Raw genomic sequence first — 22,263 nt, forward strand, 5'->3', positions numbered from 1 at the left:
CTGTAGCTTTCTGCACTGTTTGGTAAAATTATAGCTTTTGAAGTTGGGAGCTTTCGGCACTCTACTGATCAGGGGCTCTAACAACATGCACAATGATGATCTATGGGGTCTTTCAATATTCACTGCGGGACAAGTACAGAGCCAGAACCACTGCAGTATTATCCAGAGGATACCACTGACTGGGATAGAGGTACTGGGGTGTTCTAATTTGTATCTTTGTCTGTGATACAAGCCTCCTCAAAAAATCCATAAATAAATTAAAAAAAAATAAGTAAAGGAAAATGTTCTGAGAAGAATATATCATCTTTGTGTACAAATCAGCAGGGAAGTTCATATCTGCAGGAAGGAGCAGTTACATTATGGTTAGGAGTAGTTGCTTACACATTTGTATATAGTATTTCTTTTGCATGCTGAATTTCCTAGAGAATAAAAGAGATTTGGCTTTTCCCACTCAAATGTGAAAACTTTCTGCACTTGACAAAAAGGTGCACATCTGCCATACCTTGGATTTCTACAGCACTACTCTATTTTCCCATTGACATCATCGATTCCTTCAAAGAAGAGGCAGCTCTGATAAAAATTGATCTGTGTTAGCTGAACAGGGCAGAGTAGACGAGGAAGTTCCCAAAGACACCCAGGGGATTAAATGTTCTGCAGATGGTGTTTAAATAGTAAGCAGTGGGGTTCCGAAAATCTTGGAGTTCCACGTCCCCACATGTTGCTACAACTGTCTAAATAACATCTACAATTTTTCTTTTCATTGGTAACTTCCTGACAACTTTTTAAACTTTTATACCTTTAAAGTCTGTTTCAAAGCAGTTTTCAAAATGTCAACTCTAGTGCAATGATAGTGAAGGATTTTTGCCCTCACAGTCAAAAAGCTAACACAGCAATAACGATTTATAATGTGGTATGAAACAGAAAAACCAGAGCACTTGTTGTTATGGTTTTTTTTTTTTCCTGCAGTGATTTATAGGACAGATCTCAAACCGCAGTGCACTAGAGCGGCCATTTTGAAAACTGCTTTGAAACAGACTTTAGTTATAAGTGTAAAAAGTTATTAAAACAATTGTATCAGCACGCGGGGACATATGACGCTATATTTTTCAGAACCCCACTACTTACTCTATATGTTGATCCAGAAACAATAAGATAAATAGTAAAAAAAGGATTCTGTTTTTAATTTCAGTAATGTTTTTTTTTTTTTAGTGACACTTTAAATAGGATCAGCTGAATATATACAAAAAACAAATTGCTCTTTTTTTATGAGCACATGAGCTGCGTTATTTTCATTGTGTAGGGTTTCCTAAGGTTCCAGAAGCTACAATATAAGCATAATCAATCTCCCTGACTATTAAATGCATAGTGAAATTGTACTGTATATCATGACAGCACGTTCATTTTCACAACTCAGATAATAAAACTATAACACTTTGGGAATCAATCTGAAACACAAAACAAATCATATGCATAGCATTTTACTGTGCAACATTATGTAAAAACTTGGTACCATACAGCATACAATACAGTACATTAGCTCCTCATTTGAAACACACGATCACCAAAAGAACTTTCAAGTTACAACCCCTTGAAAATAATTAAATGCAATGACAAGGATCTTCGTCCTTTTCATTTGCAGGGGACTATGTGATGTCACAGCCATGGCAATATCTCAGGCAGCTGGCATGGTTCTCTTTAAGGATTTTTCTGCTAGTTTTTATTTTAGTTTCAAATCACAGTATAATCACAATATGTCACTCCAGGGTGTGTGCTGCTGTGGAATATCACCACTTCTCAGCTTGGCTGAAAGACACATTGCTTCGCCTCGAGCCTCACAATGCACAGAGGATTGGCGATATCCCACAACGACACACACCCTGTCGTGCTATATAGCTTAATTGTTATGTAATTGATAACAAATATTTTGGTATTATTTCCCAGATGATTTTACTATTCCTGTGGAATCTACTGGAAATGGTTCAAATAAATTTCCCTAGGAGTGTAACGTTAACAAGTTTTTCTTTTTATTATAAAATGCTCCATCTTTGTTTATCAAGGTCAGATTACTAATGTTTCTGAGTAACAGATGTAAAGCATGCAATAGCGTCTGCAGGGAGACACCAATTACAGCCCTCGTAATGATATCATTTCCTGGGGAGCCCACCAAACAACTTTCTGTCTTCTAATATCCAAATTCTACAATAGAAAACAACTTGGATATTAATAACCCAGTCTCTGCTTCCACAGATGCTTTTATTTAGGTTGCTGCAATTGCGTGACTGAAGCTGGCATCCTGTACAAATACTAAAGTACATCTAATAATCAGAGGATGACTAAATAATATACTTGTAATCCAGCAAGCCCTGGAAACAGAGAGCATCACACGACTATATGTTTTTCTTAAATGAAAAAAAAAAATGGTAGTTGAGATTTACCATTTATGGAAATAAAAAATAGATCATAGTTAGTTGACTTTAGTTTAAACACACTCAACTACAACAAGTGTTCTATTTACAGACTGTTTCGTAAAATACCACTATGAATATAATTATAATACCAGTGTATTGACCTAAAGAATCCTTAGCAGTACCATGTTGGTTCATATCATAACTTTGTTATGTTAAAATATGTCTGTTGCCACTGCGGTACCATTCTCCCAATGGCTAATTGGGAAGTATTGTTGCCTCTTGAAAGCATTCTTGCAAATAAAATGTTATATTTCAACAGCTCCTGGTCAAACTCACATATTGAACTAAACATGCAGTCCTTTAAATAAGACACAATAGTTACAGTATATTAGGTACAATATAAGCACAGGCCTTTATTCTACAGATTTTCACATTAAATTTGGCCCAAGCATGCGGAAATAATACTTTACACCAAAAAAATCAAGTTTATCAGCTCTTGCATAAAAATTAGTGAATGGAAATGTTAGTCAGACACAAAATAGACACAGACAGGAAGCTGCAAGAAAAAACCTTAATCAAACGAGAGCAGGTCTGATTAAGACTGCATAGCAAACCAGTTACAGAGTTTCAACAACTTGGAGCCAAATGTGTTTCTGCAACATGGGTTTCCTTATGCTAAGTTCAACACTGATCAACACTGAAATATGCTATTAACGCAATGTGCTATTATCTCAAAGATCATGTTTAAAAATAGAACAACATCAGAGACAGACAGACAGGCCTCTTGATACAGTGAAGGCTCTGGGATATATTTAATCAGAGTACTTTTAATTCATTGGAGACTGCTGATATCATTGTTTTTTCAAAGGAGAGATTTCTTAGAAAAAACAGAAACATAACAAGCGACAACAACAAGAGACTCTGAGGACAATTTCAATGTCTTTTTACGATCTAAAATTTATCTTTGATCTTTTTCCTTAAAGCGTGAGAGGCAAATGAACAGGCCCCAAACAAAAAAACATTTGTTTTGCGTTTTTAAGGATTGTGGGTGCCAAACGAAAAGTTTAACATCGTCAACACATTAAAAAGAAAGAACATTGACTTTTTTCCAGTTCCAGTTACTAAGGTAACTATTGAGGAACACAAACATGCTTTTAAAAAATCTTAGTGCTGCATTTTTGTTAAGACAAATTACAATCAAAGTGTCATACTGCAATTAATTCACAGCACAAGCAGGACCACCACTGGATAACTTATACATACAAACGATACTTGAAAAAAAATACAAACTGATCTGTTAATTTTCAGCTTACTTGTGTTTACTTGGGAACCCTATTGCTTTAGAATGATCTTATTCTACATTTGCGCTTTGGGACTTTAAACTAGAATGGAACAAATCACTGTTGAAGAAATGCAATACAATGTACCAGATATATGTTGCTAAATGATGAGACTTTAAGTTGACAAATGTTTTGAGAAAGATGCAGATTAAACACTTTCTGTTGCATAACGCTGTAGTTACAGTATCTCTAGAAACACATTGTTAATGTTCTCTGATCAATCCTTTTAATATTGCATAATATAAAAGCTTGTACTGTAAGTCTAGGTCCACCTATTTTCTGTATCACCTTACAAATAAAATAACCATTGTTACTTGAATCGCATTCAAAAAGAAAATGCTGTGTACGTTAATTTTTCACAGCTCTTTGAAGAGAATAGACTTCTTCTCGCTCAGATATATTTGAAAAGGAATGGGAATTGATTAAGTGTCCAGTAACATCTCTCTGCATTACAGTATCTGCCACAGTGGCACTGAATATCTTCAATTTGTGCAGGTTCCTTTGTTGTTACCTGGCAAACAACCACCCGAGATATCTTGAATAAACAGCAAGAAGGGAGTTGCAGTGGTACAATTAATGCAGTAAACTACAAAAATGTTACAGTGTTGTACCATCTGCTTTGTAATCCATTATATAAAATCTGTACTGTACGTGCATTTCCATTACATTGACCTGGTTATAAAAACATATGACTGTCCAGCCTCCTTGAGCCAAGTAACTAATGCAGTTTAAACAAGTATTTTTAGTAGCATCATTCCTCACCAGTTTGATACAAATGTAAAACTTGTGATAAACGTTTAATCACACTGGTTTAGTAAATCACAAGAAACAAGAAAAACAAATCACCTGCGGTTTGTGCCTTTTGAGAAAGATTACATACAGATTTACTTACATTACTGAGAGTTTTTTGTTGTACAGTCTGCTGTTATTTTGGGCTGTGCCAACATCGTGTAACAGTATCAAACTAGACTGTCTCATGGGAAGTTAAATTAGGTGATTTTTTTGCCAACATTTGCAACATATAAAGCTTAGACCAAAATACAAAGACGGTTTTATAAAACGACAGTTTCAAAAGGATCAGCAAAACTAAACATGTAACATTCAGTACGGTAACTTTAGAACGCTAGAAAGATTCACCAACTTGACATATTTCTTCATGTTAACCCACTTGAATGAATGCGGTGCAACTATGGAGCTACAAACGAACTAGACAGGGTGACAGTCATTTCCCAGTCTGACAACATATCCTTTCTTAAATTCAAAATCAATTCCATCCATCAATTTGTAAGGCTAACGGAAACAGCAACTGCAACAACCACACATAATGAAGTGCATTCATGTCAATACCTGGTGAAAACCGGACGCAACATAATTATTCCACATGCCTCTTACAGGCAGTTACTGGAAATTAGGAGTACATTGGAGGCCTCTTGACAAACCATTTACTGTACAACAAAGCACCAAAAAAAAAAAAAAAAAAAAAAAAAACAACTGAGACCAAATACTCATTTTGTCTCGTGAACTTTTGACTGCTGGAGTTTAGAATCTTGGAAGAATTTAAGCTGCAAGCAAAACTGATTGTGTGCTATAGCTCTAACAACAGACGATCTGGGAAATGATATTTCTGGTAACATCAAAAGCTTTGAGCCTTGCGTAACACACTGTCATATTGTACAATGTAATCACAAACTGCACTTGACTGTATGATCGTGCACAAGAGTCTAGGATGCACAGCACAAACATCTAAATTACGATTTAAAAGCAGTTGGCTTTGTTATTTGTGTTTCAACATTTAATAAAATGAGTTGTTGGTGAACTGAAAAACCATGCTGGAATTGCTATGGTGAAAGGAAATGTAGCTATTCATTCTGGAGCTATTCATAGTTGTGCCTTCTCACAAGCACAAGGGGTTATATTTGGGCAAAATATCCAGCATGTATCATGTTGCTTTTCTATTTGACAAAGGAAGCCTTGAAGCATGGAACTGATACACTCTCAATCAAGCTCAACACAAAGTGGATACTTTGTTTCCCTGCTACCTGTCCAAGGATGAATGCAGAGTGATTTGAAAAGATGCTCTTGTTTTTCAAAATATTAGCAACTGGACCGAAAGAACATTAAGGAAAAATTCTATTTTTTTGTAATACAGGAACACCCAGGATTTATACATTACCATCATGACACCCCAGCATATTTATCAGCACACCTCATTACCTAGCTAAGGCAATACAAAAGATATGGTAGGATTTGAAATATGGCCCTGATTGTATTGTAATGGTTTTTCCATTTAGATTCCATTGCACATGAAAATATTTTAAAAATACCAATGCGGTACCATTCTGCTATTATAGTTGCCTTTAACATTGCCCCTTAGTGCAAAATCATTGAGTGGAAGACCACTTGCGTGGGTTGGCAAGCACTAAAATGTGCTAAATTGATGACCAAATCATTGATTTGATTACTGGTTATAATCTGGACCACTCAAAAATGCTTTGTCTCATGATACCTTTATGTTTTTCATACATTTTATCAGCATTTTATCATGATAGTGGGGTCCAGCATTTAGGGTGTTACTACCGGGGGTTTGGATTAGGGAGATAGTGTGCTCTGTTTATTCAATATACTGCATTTCAAACAAGTGTCTAATCAGAATCAGAATCAGAGACTGTACAATGATAGACACAAACAGGAGTATAGCCCTGAATTGCACACAGATGTCTTGAGCAGTGTGACCGTGCACCTCCATATAGCGTGCAAGCCAACTGGAAACCTACTGCTCCATGTGGCTGACTGAATTAAAATGCAGAAAAGCAAAGGGTTAAATTAAATCAACAAAGGGAGTCCTTTTGTTTATCTTAAAAAAACAAAAAAGCCCTTTAGAAAGATGTGGAGCTCCGTTCATCTTTTATTTTTTATTTTACAAGCCTGGCTATCACAGCACAATATGAGGTCATTCTATTTCCCTCCAATCACCCTCCACCTGTTTTTCAAATCAGGATAAATACATTCACAGTTCGTCCTCTCAAAAGTGCACCAGCTGAGCTCAACCATTACTTCACCTCAATTAAATTGGCACCACTTGGCTCCAAGTACTCAAAGGCTTTTATGATTGTGAGGGTGGAAGCTGTTCATTAATAATGATGGCAGCCTCGTTTAACACACTCGGGGTTACTTTGAAAAAGCATCGTTTTTTTACATTGAGTAAGTGGGGCTTAAAATTTGTAAAATGACCATCAGGTAACCACTTAACTAACTCAACTGTGAAAATTGAAAATGCATTAAAAACTCAATAATCTTAAACACAATTATTCAATAGGACACACCATTAAGGGCCTGTTTTTAGACACTTGGTAACTTACTTGGAGGAAGGGTTAGTAACCTCTGTTGCAATTTTTGCCTTGCAATATACCAATTAAAGCAATGAAACACTTGGGTTGTGTATCTTTTGTCTGAGGAAGGGATTATTAATTTAATATACGTTCTGCGACCATGCTCTCCAACTTTTAAAGTTTCTTTAAAACCCCCGACCCTCTCAATAAAGTGCTTTATCGGTTCCTTACTGGTGTACAGCCTACAAGTAATGATGAAATAATGTTTTTCAAGATCAAAGACTTGAAATTGGTGTGATTATTTCCAGCTGTCATTAGACACCAGAAGTGGGATCCATTTTGGGTTTATTGACTGCATATCCTCAAAGAATAATTATTGGCATCAAACAACTCTGCTTTTAAATTAAACCTGTATATTATATATAAACCTATTAAACCTATATAAATTAAACCTATATATATATATATATATATATATATATATATATATATATATATATATATATATATATATATACACACAATGACACTAAAGTATATATTAAAATATCTAAATTGGACCCCAAAACCCGCTCACTCGATTTACCTAATTTATTGAAATATTTACTTTCACAATTCAATTGGTTCAATGACAGTCAAAGAGCACTCTGCGGTTTTCCATATATTATGCACAGCAATTTGTCTCTTCATCCCCTCAAGGCATGAATTATAAATGACTTCACTGATACCTACAACAGATACAATTTCATACAGAGCAGACGCAGTTTATTTACAACAGGTTGTTCATATGTGGGGAGAGTCTTTCGAGAAGCTTGCAGACAACATAAGCTGTGCAGTTGAAGTGTTTTCCATTAAAAAATCTGTGCATTCAATCACAATATTCAATCGCAATATTCAATCGCAATATTCAATCATAATATTCAATCACAATATTCAATCGCAATATTCAATCACAATATTCAATCACAACGTTCAATCGCAAATAATCGACTCTGACAACAGAACTATAAAAATTCCACAGTAGCAACCTTATACCAAAACATTATAGCACAAATTATTCTGATCAGTGCATAACAGATACAGTGTAACATGAGCACCTCCTTTAGTTACATAATTTACCCTTTAAAACTCTGGTTGGGAAATGTCTGTGCGTGTGTGGAAGTATTTTAACAAACACATTCAACTATATACACATGTACAGAACCAGGGGAGAAGTAGGATCACGATTCTGCTTTCATACAGACTTCAAAATGATTTCATTTTAGACGCCCACTATTTTTTTCCCCAACAGGATATGATATATAAAAAAAAAATTTTTTCAAATTTTTTATTTAAAAATAAAGTTTGGATTATCCAAATCTGTCTTCACGGCTGTCCACAGAAAGCCTTGTTGTTACAGATTAGGGGCATACAGGTTCTTGTTCCTAACTTATAGGACAGTTTAAGTTATTGGTACCTAAGAAATGGTGCTACTAACAAAGGTGAACCTCATTATGTGTTATTCATTCTCACTGAAATATACTTCTAGTATTTTATTTCTCCTTTTTTGTTTTTCAAAACTGTATTTAAATGTTATTCGCAATATATAGATAATCCACCACTATATTTTATTTTCCACAGTATCATAGTATTACACACTTCAACAGCCAGCAGCCAAGATGTGCAAGTATAACTCAGTATAACTCACTATAAGTATTTTGTCATATATAAATAAATAATTCTTAATAATTTAGATATGAACTAAAATGAACACAAAAACAAATGTAAAGCTAAATGCTATAACCCCATATGGTTTCTGAATTATGCTTTTTGAAGTTCGAAAATGTAAATCAGAAGAATCCTTCCTCTAACATTGTAAATATTTGATATGTTTTAACTGTAGAAGCCTTTATGTATAATTTCAGATAATGGGATACTTTTCCAAGTTGCTCCCGCATATCTGCAACTTTCAGTGCAGGAAAATCCCAGAGATATTTAAGACACCAAGCTACACCACCCAATTTAGAATGCCTGAAACGCTACAACAATTTCTAAGGAAGTGGGTGTCAGTGTGAGCCAAATTCAACTGAGCCGAAAGCACTGTGAGCCAAATTCTGAGTAGTTCTGGTCAAAATAAATTTAAAAAGTAGTGCTGGATATTTTAAGTGCTGCGAGACTTTATTCTCTTGTACGTGATTCTCGGCTTCTATCTTAAGCATTACAGAAGTTCAGCACACTGCAGTTCATGTAAACAGTGTTGAAATATATATATATATATATAATATATATATATATATTATATAGATATATATATTATATATATCATTCTATATCAGTGTCTGTATGCAGTACTCCTAGCCAGAACCACGATGGCCTGAGGTTAAGCCTCTCATCAGAGTTCACAGATTAGGTTTCATTTTGAGCCTATTGCTCTGTCATTGAAGCAGCTAGACTGAAAGCGGTGGTATCATTGGAAAGCAGTGACCAAACATGACGTTTTTGGGAAAGCATTTTTTTTTTTTTTTTTTTTACATATATTCTCATCTCTACAACTTATAGTGTGTCTGCTCCTGTTGCAACTTAAATAATATGAAATGCCATTTTGTCGCCTTTCATTTGATATGTTACACGCATGCAGTACAAACTATCCAGTAGTTAAAAATATATAAATGAAAACAGTGAAAACCAGGCTGGAAACAGGGCTTAGTGTAAGAATTAAAAACAAGAAATGGAGCACTGGTTAAAAAGAAAAGCACCTTTTTCTTCTGCTGCAGCAAAAACTTCACGTCAGGCAACAGCAAAAGCAATGGAGAGTGCTCTGTCTCACAGTGATGAACAGCTGGTAGGTCTCCTCAAAGCAGCTTATTTTAAAGCAACACCAATGTTAGTGATGATGCAATATATAGTTTTTTTATATGCAAAAGTGCTTTTTTTTGCCATTCCTCCCTAAAATGTTGGAATCCCCCAAGCACACAAAAATGAAATTCAAGCCCTGTTATACATATCTGATGTACAGTATATATTCCAAAACAGGTATGACAGCTTATGACAGCCTAAGTGTATGCATTATTAAATACCTACATAACTATTGAATGTCTTTAAGCTGAACTTACAGTACATTACACCTTCTTTTGGTTTCATGTGTCCACATGGCCCATTTATTTAAAGCTATTTAGAGATGCCTACATCTTGCCTATTCCCTTCATTGTTTTGTTTGCCCTCAGTCCTCCTTGACTGTACCTGCAATTACATTTAAATGCATTATTCCTTACACAAACTTTTTACATAGTGAAGGGAAGGCTGTGTTCTCCATAAAGAATACAGTCTATGCAGTTGTCTTTTGCAAGATGTATGACCAAGCAGACTTTACAAATAAACAGAGAACGGTACTGTTTCATTTGTGTTAGTAATATTGAGTGTTTATGTAGAGTAAAGTACGTACACAGCAACAATACAAACAACTATTTGCCAACATTTTTTGGTATTGGTTTATGTTAATAAAAGAACAGACACAAACATATTTGCTTTATTCTACAGTTACTGTTGAATCACTGCTCTGCATGATATAATCTGAGACCCTGATGCACATAGGCAGATATAAAATACATGCAGAAAGCAATCTTAAACAATCATTAAACTTCATTTTATTCTGCGTGCTGTTAGTGAATAAACTGCTCTCAACAAGAATCCATGCAAGCACAGTTAGAACAATATAAATGGTTCTTTAGAAATGTTGTACTATAAAGTGTGGTATACAAATATAAGTATGTACTCTACTTCCCATACTATCTTACTGTTCCACAGGTAATGTGCAATGTTACCTTTCAAATAACATTATTTTAATGGTACAAGGCCCTAATAATTAGTATAGAAACTTCACAATAATGAAGGACTTCAGTTCAGTCTCGTAGTTTTTGCATGTAAAGATGCTGATAGGCACTGTGGCTCAACCATCGCACCTGCCATAAAGCTTCCATGTCAATGAACATTTGTTTCAGAATGATTTTCAGTGTGCTTACCCAGGGAAAAAACACCACAGTTAAAAGTCCAAAGGCAACCTCGCTCATTCAGCACACCCAAAACGTGACTGAAAGTCGTGCAGATTTCGACATGACCCTTTTCTACAACATCTGCAGCCGAGCCAAGCCCATGAAGTAACGATTAATCCATTTCTGTAAAGACAGTGGAAGGTGTGTGGTCATCACAAGCTCCTGGCTACAGGCCTTGCTGATAAAATGTTAACTACATGTAGTGCAGTACAAGAGGAAACAGAAAGGCTTTGATCTCTCCTTCTTCTGCACTCCCTACCATTTTTTCCTGATCTCTCTCTACAGCACAACAAAGTGAGCAACTGTTAGATGTCAGATATTGTATATGTGCTGCTTCTGTAATGGACTGAAGTGCCGAGTGGGTTATGGATTTATTCACAATTTGTTTTCTGTATCTACTCACAGGACACTTAGTCAGTGCTGTGCCCACAGTGTCAACACCCGGTTTTCATGTCTATGACAATGTCAGGGTTTTTCAATTCTGGGGGTATCACTGGGATAAGGTGTAAATAAATAACTGTTGGTAGATTTGACATGGTGCAGTATAGACATTGGTACATGTGGTAATAATTATTGGTAAAATATATGTTGTATACACTGTCTAACGGAAACAAAAATATCTTCTCCAAACAGTTAATCCCCCTATTGGCCAGATAAGTAGTTTTCCATGTTTGTTCATAATATTCTCAACCAACCAACCTACCGACTGCACAATTGTTACACTGAAAATCATCCCAGTAGAAAAAAAGGCACTGCCTCTAGTACAGATGAATAAAATCCCGAAAGAACAGATTCATTCTGGTGGATTATGGTAGCAGAGACGGGTCAAGCAGTGGCTCGCTCCTGAAAGGGGATGCAGGGCAGTAAGGGTGAAGTACTGTAGTGATACATATGCCAAAGAGCATTCAATGATGCCAAAGAAATTGCAAACTGAAGAGTCACATTCTTATTTAAACGATGAAATATTAAAAAAGGGGGTTGGAAGGGGTGTCTTCTTAGTTTTGCATAATCTTAATCATTTTATATATCTAGTCCCGAGTAACTACCTCACATGGGGGAATTAGTCCACATGACGGGAAACCGATTTAGCCAATGCATTCCACAACAAGAGACAGCCAACACTGTTCTGAATGACTTCTTTATGAGAGTTTCCAAAATTAAACAAAACCCCGCAGTTTCTTTACTCACACAATGCAGGCTAATAATATCAAGCTGAATATATGCCTACATTTTTAGTTAAGGCTGCAGTGTCCAACTGCTAAGACCCAAGCCAATTCTAATCCCTGTTATTCAGCCTCTGTTTGATTGCTGTGGTAGGAATTTAGAAGAGTCATTGTCCATGTTCTATTAGCACCGGTCTTGAAGGAAAACAATAAACACTCATGGCACAAACAATCATGCTGTATATTTAAAGCTAAAAGAAATGGATGCTCAATGAATTACTGGGTGGATGGGGTGAAATCAGGACAACTTTTTAACCTAATGTGGCTTCAACTCAAATTGGTACCATAAAGGAACATGCCAAACTGTATCAAACAATATTTATTTTTACACAGAGAAAACAATAAGTCAAAGTTAATCAAAATGAACAGTTTTCAGATACATTTTCACCAGGGCGATATTGAATTATTGGTGATAAGTGGACAAATATTCAAATTAAAACTGCTTGCAATGTATTCAGTGGCATCACATTAGAAAAAAGACTATATCCAAAAGGCATTATGCAAAGAAAACCAATGCATACATTACAGCTGAAATAGATAACATACATTATAGAGGAGTGTTCCTCGCCTTTCTATTATATGTTATAATTATATTATGTATGAATTATATTGGATTATACTGTACAACAAGCGTCGACCTATTTAGTATCAAATAACTTTTTCATATTGGGTGGTCCTTAGTGAATTTATTTCTTACCAGACGTCATTTTGGAATCTTAAATTCATTTACAACCAGCAACAGAATGACCAGAGCTCATTCGGGTTTGAAAAATGTACTTTCTTTTCCATTGTACTCGTTATATATGCAGAATACTCCATCAAAATTCATTGTCTGCTTTGGTTAATTACATGTTCCTGGTGTATTATATATGCTATTTGTGAAATGGAAAAAAATTGTCATTTTAGTATTTAAAAAAACACAGTTACAGCGCGATCAACTGAGCTTTTTGTGAGGCCAAGCTTTTAACTACTAATCATATAATCAATTAAAATTGAATTGAAAGCCTCAAAGAAATATATTTTACAGTTCTCTCATCTTTTACAGTCCTCCCTTCCTTTTGTTAAGACCTGATAAACTTTGTGGAAAAAATAACAATGTATGACAGTAATATAATCCTCAGGTTCATCATTCTCTTTTGCCATTTAATGCAAAAGGCACAATGATAAGGAATGTTGATGCTTGGTAAGCAGATGTGAACAGAACACCTCGGAGTCAAGTGAATCAACCCCAATTTCAAGTGAGCACTTACTATAATTGGGGGTGTTTTTGCATAGCTTTATCAACACATTACTGTAGGTGTCAACTGAAAATTTGACCCACCGTTCACATGAAATGGACTTACACATGATTTTGACAGCTCTCAGCAGAATTATTCTGTTTTATATTTTATTACTTTAACTCATGTATTATTTACTGTAATACTGCTGTCATGATCTGCAATTATTACCTTAGATTTATTTTGTGCACCACATAGAGTTAATTCACTAACCTATTTTAATTTAATACATAACTCTGTATTATATATGTTATATGCTGTATATGTTATATACTTTCTAATAAAAAGTAAAATTAGAAAATTCCCAATTCTGTAACATATGCATTAAGATACTCTGGACAAGACACAACTGTTTCTCAAATGATACTTAACTTTCTACTAAACTGGACAGGTGTTCCTTATGTAAGCTTCCAATTAAATAATAAGCTGCATGTGCTTAAAAAAATGTATGTGGGAAAGGAAATACGGAAAGTACCACTGGGCTAGCATTATGTGACAATTCTGGCCCAGGTGTGGCAAGGCAGAGAGCCCCGTGTGTAAACAGGTGGCAGGGCAGAAAAGCCCTGCTGATAAATGTATTTTTATTTAAAAGTATTTGTAATGATTTAAAATGTATTGTTTGGAATTATTTAAAAACGGGTGTGCGTTGGGATTTTGTAGTCATGGTATCAAGGCCGAAAGCCTAAAACTACATATCCCAGAAGCCTTTAGGGCTTAAACGACGAGGTGTATTTAATGGGAGTGTTAAACTGAATGATTGTTTAAGGGTTTTGTAATTAGTGTGAGGTGCACGTGTATATAAGCTTGTGTTTTTCTGTGTTCGGGTGAGGCTGTTTAAAGGCAGAACGTGAAGTAAAGAGAAGGAAACCGAAAATAAAATGTTAAACGGTACTTGTTTTGGGAGGAAGGATTTAGTGTGCGGGAGTTGTGCAAACCTTTTATTTTGGCTCTGTGACCGTTGTTTTATGAAAGTGTTTTATTTATTTCTTCCACTTGTAGTAGCTGTCTGTGTCTCAGTCACCTTCCTGGTCTGTGACGTCACCAGCAGGCCGTCCTGCAACACCAGGTAATAGCAGATATCCTTGTGGTTGTGTCCACCCCAGTAATAAAAAAATAACAGTACAGTAGATGCTTTATTTTAAGGGGCTTTTTTTTTAGTTACACCTTAACAATAACAAACGACTAACACAAAAGGAGCAACATTTGTTAAGCTAGTTGTTAGTAGTTAATACACTAAAAAAGTAATCTTTAAGTGAGACCCTACTTAGAAAGTTTGCTTTATGCATTTATAGGTTCAGTATGAGCTTATGATATTAGATGGCCTATAATGAAACATACAAATGTTAAATTACTTAAAATACTTGCTGTGGAAAATGTGAAACATTGCTCAGCCTTGTCCTCTGTTTAGTCTACATCACTGTTTGGCATGGTTCAGCACAATTGGCAGTCTCTACCTGAGTAAGTCCAAGGATTGAATAGCAGGGGGTGTTGAGGCCTGCCAGCACCATGCATGACAGCCAGTGCTACTGTCTCTCTTTATATAAAAAAAAGCAATTACAATAGTTTCTACCATGCTGTGTGTGAACAATGCTTGATTTATTATATGGGATTGTAGAACCCAAATCATAACACCCAAGTGCAAATACTACAGAGTAAGAGTCGTAATTCAAATTAGAGGGTTGAACTCATTCATGTTTAATGGTCTGTGTATTATGTTAGAACACTTATGGACTCAGCTCTGGCTTTGGTGGGGGGGGGGCTTGTAGGCTAACCTGCTGCCTAGGAGTAACAATTTGAGGCACAATATGAATTCTCGTTTTATTTGTACATTCAACTTAAGGTATCATTTAATAGGTAATGCATGCGTCTCCCATGTGACTTGGACTACTCTCCCAGTGCAGATTTTCCAGCCAAATCTGGCTTGTTCTGAAAGACGTAATGTTGTCTTTGGTGGTTTGGTTATTTTACGGATATTTTTATCATGCATGTTTTTTTTTTTGGTTCTATTCCTTTCGATTGTCATCACCAGCGCAGAACTTCCGTCACCACAATGCCCTGTAGCATTAGCATATCGCATCCTCCCCCTGCCTTTTTTTCTGGAGCTCTGCAGCCAATAGAATTACGAATCACACAAACGCTCAGTTATGTTTTATTCATCACCAATTTAAGAACTGTATCAGTACAATTAAAATAGCTTTTGTTTTTTAAATGTTTTTTAAAGACTAGCTGCCCACAGTTCTGGACAATTTAATTGTACACTACATTTTGAAGTTTTTTTTTTTCCTGGATCAGATAAAAAAATCCAGCATTTCTGGTACTGTAAGTTATGAGAAACAAGCCAAGAATAAAAATAAATAGTTTATAACATTACTTAAGTGTTTTTTTTGTTTTGTTTTAATAAATGTGTAGCACTTATTTTTGCTTTTGTAATATATATTAAAAGCAAGGGCAGAATGAACGACTGCAAGGGCAGTCGCTCACTCCAAACCACCCCTGTGGTTGAATTACAAAGCAGCTTTGTGGGCAAACACTGGTTTAGTTGAAGGATGTCTTGGTCAGCATTTTTACAAAAAAATGTAGCCTTAAAGTAGTATTGTAGTTTGTAATATAAGCCCCTAATGTTCTCTTCATTGCATCACAAAGACAACTGACTGAATCAGACGATTGTGCGGGAGATTTGACTCTGCAAACATTTAAAATATGCGCCGGTTATCAGACTCCAATTTGGAGTGTACCATCAAAACTGGCATGTAGGGAATTGGACACATTTTTTGTTCCAATAGTGTGCATTCAATTGAAAGCCTAACTTGATTTCCTGACAGACTAGATCGCTTCATTGATGCCCAGGCACTGAAATTAGTCCGCTCGGACACTAAGCATTTTCATAACAAATCAGTAAATTTTCTAACTTAAATTAAGTCGAGGTTCTGCCTATAGGAAAAATTAACCATCCTATTATGTTAAGAATTTGTTATGTTTTGGGTCCTATTGACCCAATGCAATTTCAAACTAATTTAAACAGTCTTAAATTGATTAAATGTTTTTATTTGCAAAGGTGTTACTCTTATATGCTCTTTTAGTCCAGGAGCTGTAATAAAACTTCTATTGCCAACCTGAGAGCTCCTCATTTTGGAATGTCTTTACCAGCGAGATGCTGTTGCAATACTGACAGTGAAAATTAGGCTCTGCCGTGTGTGTGTCTTTATATAGATAGATAGATATAGATCTATCTCTCTCTCTCTCTCCAGACAGGTACAGCCATTTCCAAAGAAAATAATAATAAATTAGTTTGTTTTATTCATGCACACAAATCTACAAAGATAAATGCCACAGGTACCAATGACCCGAAACATCTTATTATACATGACCTGTTCTTTAAAAAAAAAAATAAATAAATAAATAAATAAACATCTCAAAGGTTCTGTTTTCTGTGTATAAGTTCATGACCCCGACTTAGGAAAAATCATAAAATATTATACAGAAAATGAAAAGAAAAATAGCACTTAAGCTAACTGGAAACTAGTCGGGTCAAACAGACCCGAAACCTAATAGGGGGGTTAAATAATTCCATAACTAATCCATTTTAAAGAAAGGGTTCAGTTTGCTTGCCTTACTTTGTTCAAGTTTACATCCTAGGTCAATTCTCCTCAGAAGTGTCTTCAGGGTCAAAGTATGTACTGGCTACAAAGCATGTCAATCAGTAAGGGAAGCAGCTGGTTGGTTAATCATGTCACCTATAACCACTTTACATAAAGTACTCCTAGCAACTGAAATCCATTCTGTACTACAGTTGACCTCTTAAATGAGTTGAATTGCAGTAAAAAGCCATGAACACAGTTATTGTTTTACCAAGCTGATGTGCACGAACCCTGGCAGGAATATTTGATACTGTTAGAAATGACTGGCACAAGCAGGCACTGGTGTCACAATATGCATCAGGACTGACAATGCAGGATCATGGACAGTGGTGCAGCATACCAATACATTTCTAGCTTTCCTTGCTGATGCATTAAACAGTGGCAGGAGAGGAATGGGGTTCAAATTGAATCCACCAGTGCAAGACTCCAGCTTCACAAGCAACTGAGGTGCTGGTGGCGTTTCCATTCGGTCCCTTTAATCGCTGTTTTGATTTTCACAGTTGTATCTTTAATTGTGAAGTTTACAGCAGAAGTTCAAAATAAGCAGTATATCCCAAATATAAACTGCCTGTGTGCAATTATGGGCTAGTCATACAGATTGCTAGTAAAGACATGAGAATAGACATGTTGCTATCATGATTAACTGGTGCATTAATATGTAGTCTTGGGACTTGCAGGCCGCCAGCCAAACGCTGTTCCATTTCACCGAAAGAGGACAGGAAGCACTGGCTATGCCAGCTTTCTAACTGAAACCAACCCGGGCCTACATGACCATATATGTAACGATGGATTGTTGCTAATGCTGGGTAAGACCATTTCTTTTTTTAACAACACTGGAGATTGCAAATCTAAACACTGAAAACAAACTATAACACATTTCAATGACAAAATAAAATCACCATCAGTAAATGTACAGTATGTGTAGTAATGTGGCAATCTATAATCTAAACATAACTAAAATGTTTTTATCTGCTTGCTTAACTGTGAGACTGAATGTCGAGCGTTTGTCTATACTGGACAAATGAGCTGATTTGATCAACCTATACAAAGGTGTGATAAACCACAGTCGTGTTTGTTTATAGCAATTTACAACAGCTAGGGAGTCCTCATCTGCTGCACCAACAACTTATTTTTAGGGGTAATCCTGGGTACCAAGGCTAGGTTATTGATGCAACACTGGATGATTCTCCAGTACTCTAAAACTTTCCAATTACTGCTAAAAAGTTTCTTTAAATTGTAGTAGATAATTCAGTATTTTAAATAACGGATGAGTGATTGTGTAACAGCAATAGTATTCAAATGTATCACAGTATAAGCCATTAATAATTTAATTAACTTATTTGGAGAATATTACGGCAGGCATTACTATAGCAAAAGTGACTCTTCTGTCCTCCAGTATTCGCCACATCCCTTAGCAGCTCCTATCTAGCTTGGTCTTTTTAAAGTGATTATTTTTCTTGCGAGGACCACGGTATGGATCTAGTCCTGCTGCATCTGCAGTGGGTGAACTAATGTAACACAACCTGATTTGTTAGTTGAGATTTATTTTGTCTTTTTTTTCATGTTTGTTTATTTAAATATATTTTCATTCCTACTGTAGCATTGTTAGATTTGTTGGTTGTTGTTAGTTTTTTTTTTAAAAACTTACCTGTTTTTACAAATAATAATGCTCCATAATCTTTTCATAGCATTTGTTGTGGAAATGTTACAAAAAACTCGACAGGCACTTTCAAATTGCCAGTGTCCAAATTAACTTTTCTTTTTAAGGTCATAGGGGCATGTTGTGGTGCGTGGTATCTATGGTTACAAACTGAATAATTTGTCAGTACAGTAAAATATAAATAAACAGTTCAACTACACTTTGACCACAGTGTACAATATCTTAATACTGTGTGCCTTCAACTTTCCATCTTGTACTGTATTTATTATACTGTAGGCAGAATTAGGTAAACACACATCTCAGAACACACAAATTGTTGAGGTGAAAACAAATAGTGTTAATATGATTTGTAAATCTCTAAAACACACAAAAAAAGAACTCCAGTATCTGCAAGTATGTATTTTAGGTTTATTAAGAGTATAGTGTACCAAACACTTTTACATATTGCATGTATTTCACAATGCGGTCGCCTTATGGTTTGGGAAAAAAAAAAAAAAAAAAAAAAAAAAAAAAACTCCCTAGAAGATGTTATCACTGTTACACCATCTTTAAAAATTGTTTATTGTATTTTTCCTGGGTTACGACAGAGCATGGCTATGTACAGATACCAGCTACTGCACAAACATTTTTAACTCGCAGAAGCTTGATGTGCATACATCATGTAAACGAAGTGGTTACTGAGGCCGCTGCAAACACTGAAACAATATTTGTGCGATTCCTTTATCCTAAACCGTTTACACTGCAGATGTGGTCGAACTCCAGTCAAATGAATATGGCCTTCCTATAATGGACTGTATATAGAGTATGAACATGTGTAATTGTACTGTATCTTTTACTTTTAGAGTATTTTACTTTTACCTTTTACTGTTAAACAACGGTGTGTTTATAAGAACTGGACTCAATTAACATTCCCTTCATCGTCTACTAGTTAAACGAACACAAAATGTCGACCTGTAAGATGAGCGTATTTATCTGCCTGGCAGACAATGAGGCACTTGCAGGAAATTTGGATATCTGATGTGTCACCCTTTGCAGATCCACCGAAAAAAAAGACACGTAATTGAAGCATCACTTACCGGATACAGGTGAGCTTGTTGCCACGGAAACCAGCAGCACCGACCCCAGTAAGAAGGCGCAGTAGGCTCGGGTTAACCAAGAGGTTCTGGAGCAGACGACGTCAGAGCCAGTGACCAAACGAATCATCCCTTCCATGTCATACAATTCATGACATTTTCATCCAACAGCAATAAAATTTCTGCCAGGTTGGTGGCTTTTCGACGTTTATCTTTCCAGCTCCCACTTAAACGCGTAAAGGATGTGTACAATGCGAATTAAATAACCCACACATCTACCAAATATGTTTAACATAAAAATGTACGTGGCTTTAATACCGTCTTTCTGTACATATGTTGCCTTTGTTTTCTTACATCATATTAACTATGGTTGGCAGTAATGTTTGCTTTTGTATCAGCATTGAGTAAAATGACCACCAAATCCAGTTTTTAAAAATTCCACTGATGAAATTTTAATACAGCTAAACGCTTCTTCAATTAGAAAATCCCATTCCTACATGCATTCCACGAGTACAATGTATTGGCACTGATCAATATAAACGTTATATTAAATAATCCAAAAGGACCACATCCCTTTGTCCTCCATGGGTAATAAAAAGGAAACATGCATATTCATATCCTTTTACGCGGTTGTGTTTATTATAGAACTGAATAAACTTCATATAGCTTTCTGGCAGCCCTGTATATATATTCCAGATCTGAAGCCACAGAAACGGCCCACACACGGTTTTATCCTTCCTTTGAAGATTTTGTTCCAATACCGTTATACATTTTTATCAGTCCTCGCAAACGGTGGCGAATGACACATACAAATGCAAATAATTTTATGAATAGTTTGCACGTTTCTTCGTATAGCAAGGCAATAGCCACCATTCACCAATGGTAATTTTAATATAGCGCCTTCAGTTTTCCCAATTACACTACAGGGATGTCGAAATTCTTTCGCGTCTTTTTAAGAAGCTGCTGTCTTTTCAAGAAACTCAAACTTTCCCCTGCTGAATGAATGTCCAGACTGTAGAATTCTTTTCATTTTCTTATAACAGTATTTTCCACTTCTGTATAAATCAGGGCAACAAACCTTAATGCAAAACACAAATAATAGATGTTCAATGCAAAACAGCAGAGAAGGTGGAACTGACAATGCAATATATCCTGGATACCACCAAAGCATGCCGCAGACACGTTTCCTATAGAGACTTGCTTAACGGTTTATTCTTTCTAGCCTGCCGACTAGTTTCCCTGCATATTTCTTCCAAGCTACCTCGTTTGCATAGCCAAATAGATGCAGCTGCAGCTTGCTTTCCTGAAAGGGGTTACGACCTTTGTGAAATTAATGTTTTTGTCTTCTTCTCCCAGAATCTACTTAGAGCATCCTTCACTTATGCGGTGGCCACCGCTAGTTAATTCAGACTTTGCAAGCTGTAGCGTAGAACCTTTTGGATTGTTTCAAATGAAACCTCCTACATCCTTTTCTGATTAGACATTTATGACATCAGTGGCTTAGTTGATAGTGTTCATTGGTTAAACCCAGTGCCCTTCAGCATTTCCACGGGGTTAGGTTGTCTTCTCCTGCCCCTGCCGTGACAGCCTGTGACAGCGTTACTGCACCAGGCGTCTGTGGTTACAATGTGCAACGTCAGTCTGATCTTAAAGGGGCAAAATATCATGTATTGTATTTTTTTTTTTTAATGTGTATGTGTTTTTATTATTATCGTCATTCATAACAATGCATACAGACACGTCATGTGCACAGGGTTCCCATGTTTTTTTTTTCTTTTGCACAATTTTGTGCTTCAACAAAAACAACGGGATCGAAGCTATTGTAACCCATGACAACCACATGTTTTACAGACTTACGTTTTGGCTACATTAACACTTGAAATACTACATTTTAACATCACAATTGAAAACCTAAGCAACCAAACACATCGTTTTATTGAATACTTAAGAAAGAACAAAAGAAAGCAAGAAAGAAAGATAAAGCATTACTGCAGTATTTTTAGGTGCAGTTATTTTGCAGTAGTTGTACTGTACCCCAGTTCAAGTAAATGTTATTGTGTCGTCCCAAAGCCTTTGTGTCAGGTCACTGTAATTAATCCAAGGATAAAAGCCCTTACAGATGAGCTCCCAGCGATTCAGATCTAATAACCCTTAGTGATTATATTATTGGTAATACTACCACAGCAGTCTAATCATTACACTGATTAAGACAGGACCCTGACATTTTTTCAGTTTGTCTTCATGACTGTAGCCAGCCATGAAAAATCACTCGCCCATGCACTACCCT

At 35.9% G+C, this 22,263-nt stretch overlaps 1 protein-coding gene across 5 annotated transcripts in view; it reads right to left on the reverse strand.

Annotated features, from left to right (window-relative positions):
- Positions 1–21,370, reverse strand: part of LOC121318094 (UPF0606 protein KIAA1549-like) — a 56,625-nt gene extending 35,255 nt beyond the window's left edge. For all 5 annotated transcript variants that reach the window (XM_041254372.1, XM_041254369.1, XM_041254371.1 and 2 more), the window contains exon 1: positions 19,980–21,370. In XM_041254372.1, coding sequence (XP_041110306.1) covers positions 19,980–20,115 — 136 coding nt within the window. In that variant the 5' untranslated portion in view covers positions 20,116–21,370. The remainder of the gene's footprint in view (positions 1–19,979) is intronic.
- Positions 21,371–22,263: the final 893 nt, after the last annotated feature.

This window comes from Polyodon spathula, chromosome 7, assembly GCF_017654505.1.
Source record: "Polyodon spathula isolate WHYD16114869_AA chromosome 7, ASM1765450v1, whole genome shotgun sequence".
Classification (NCBI taxonomy): Eukaryota; Metazoa; Chordata; class Actinopteri; order Acipenseriformes; family Polyodontidae; genus Polyodon; species Polyodon spathula.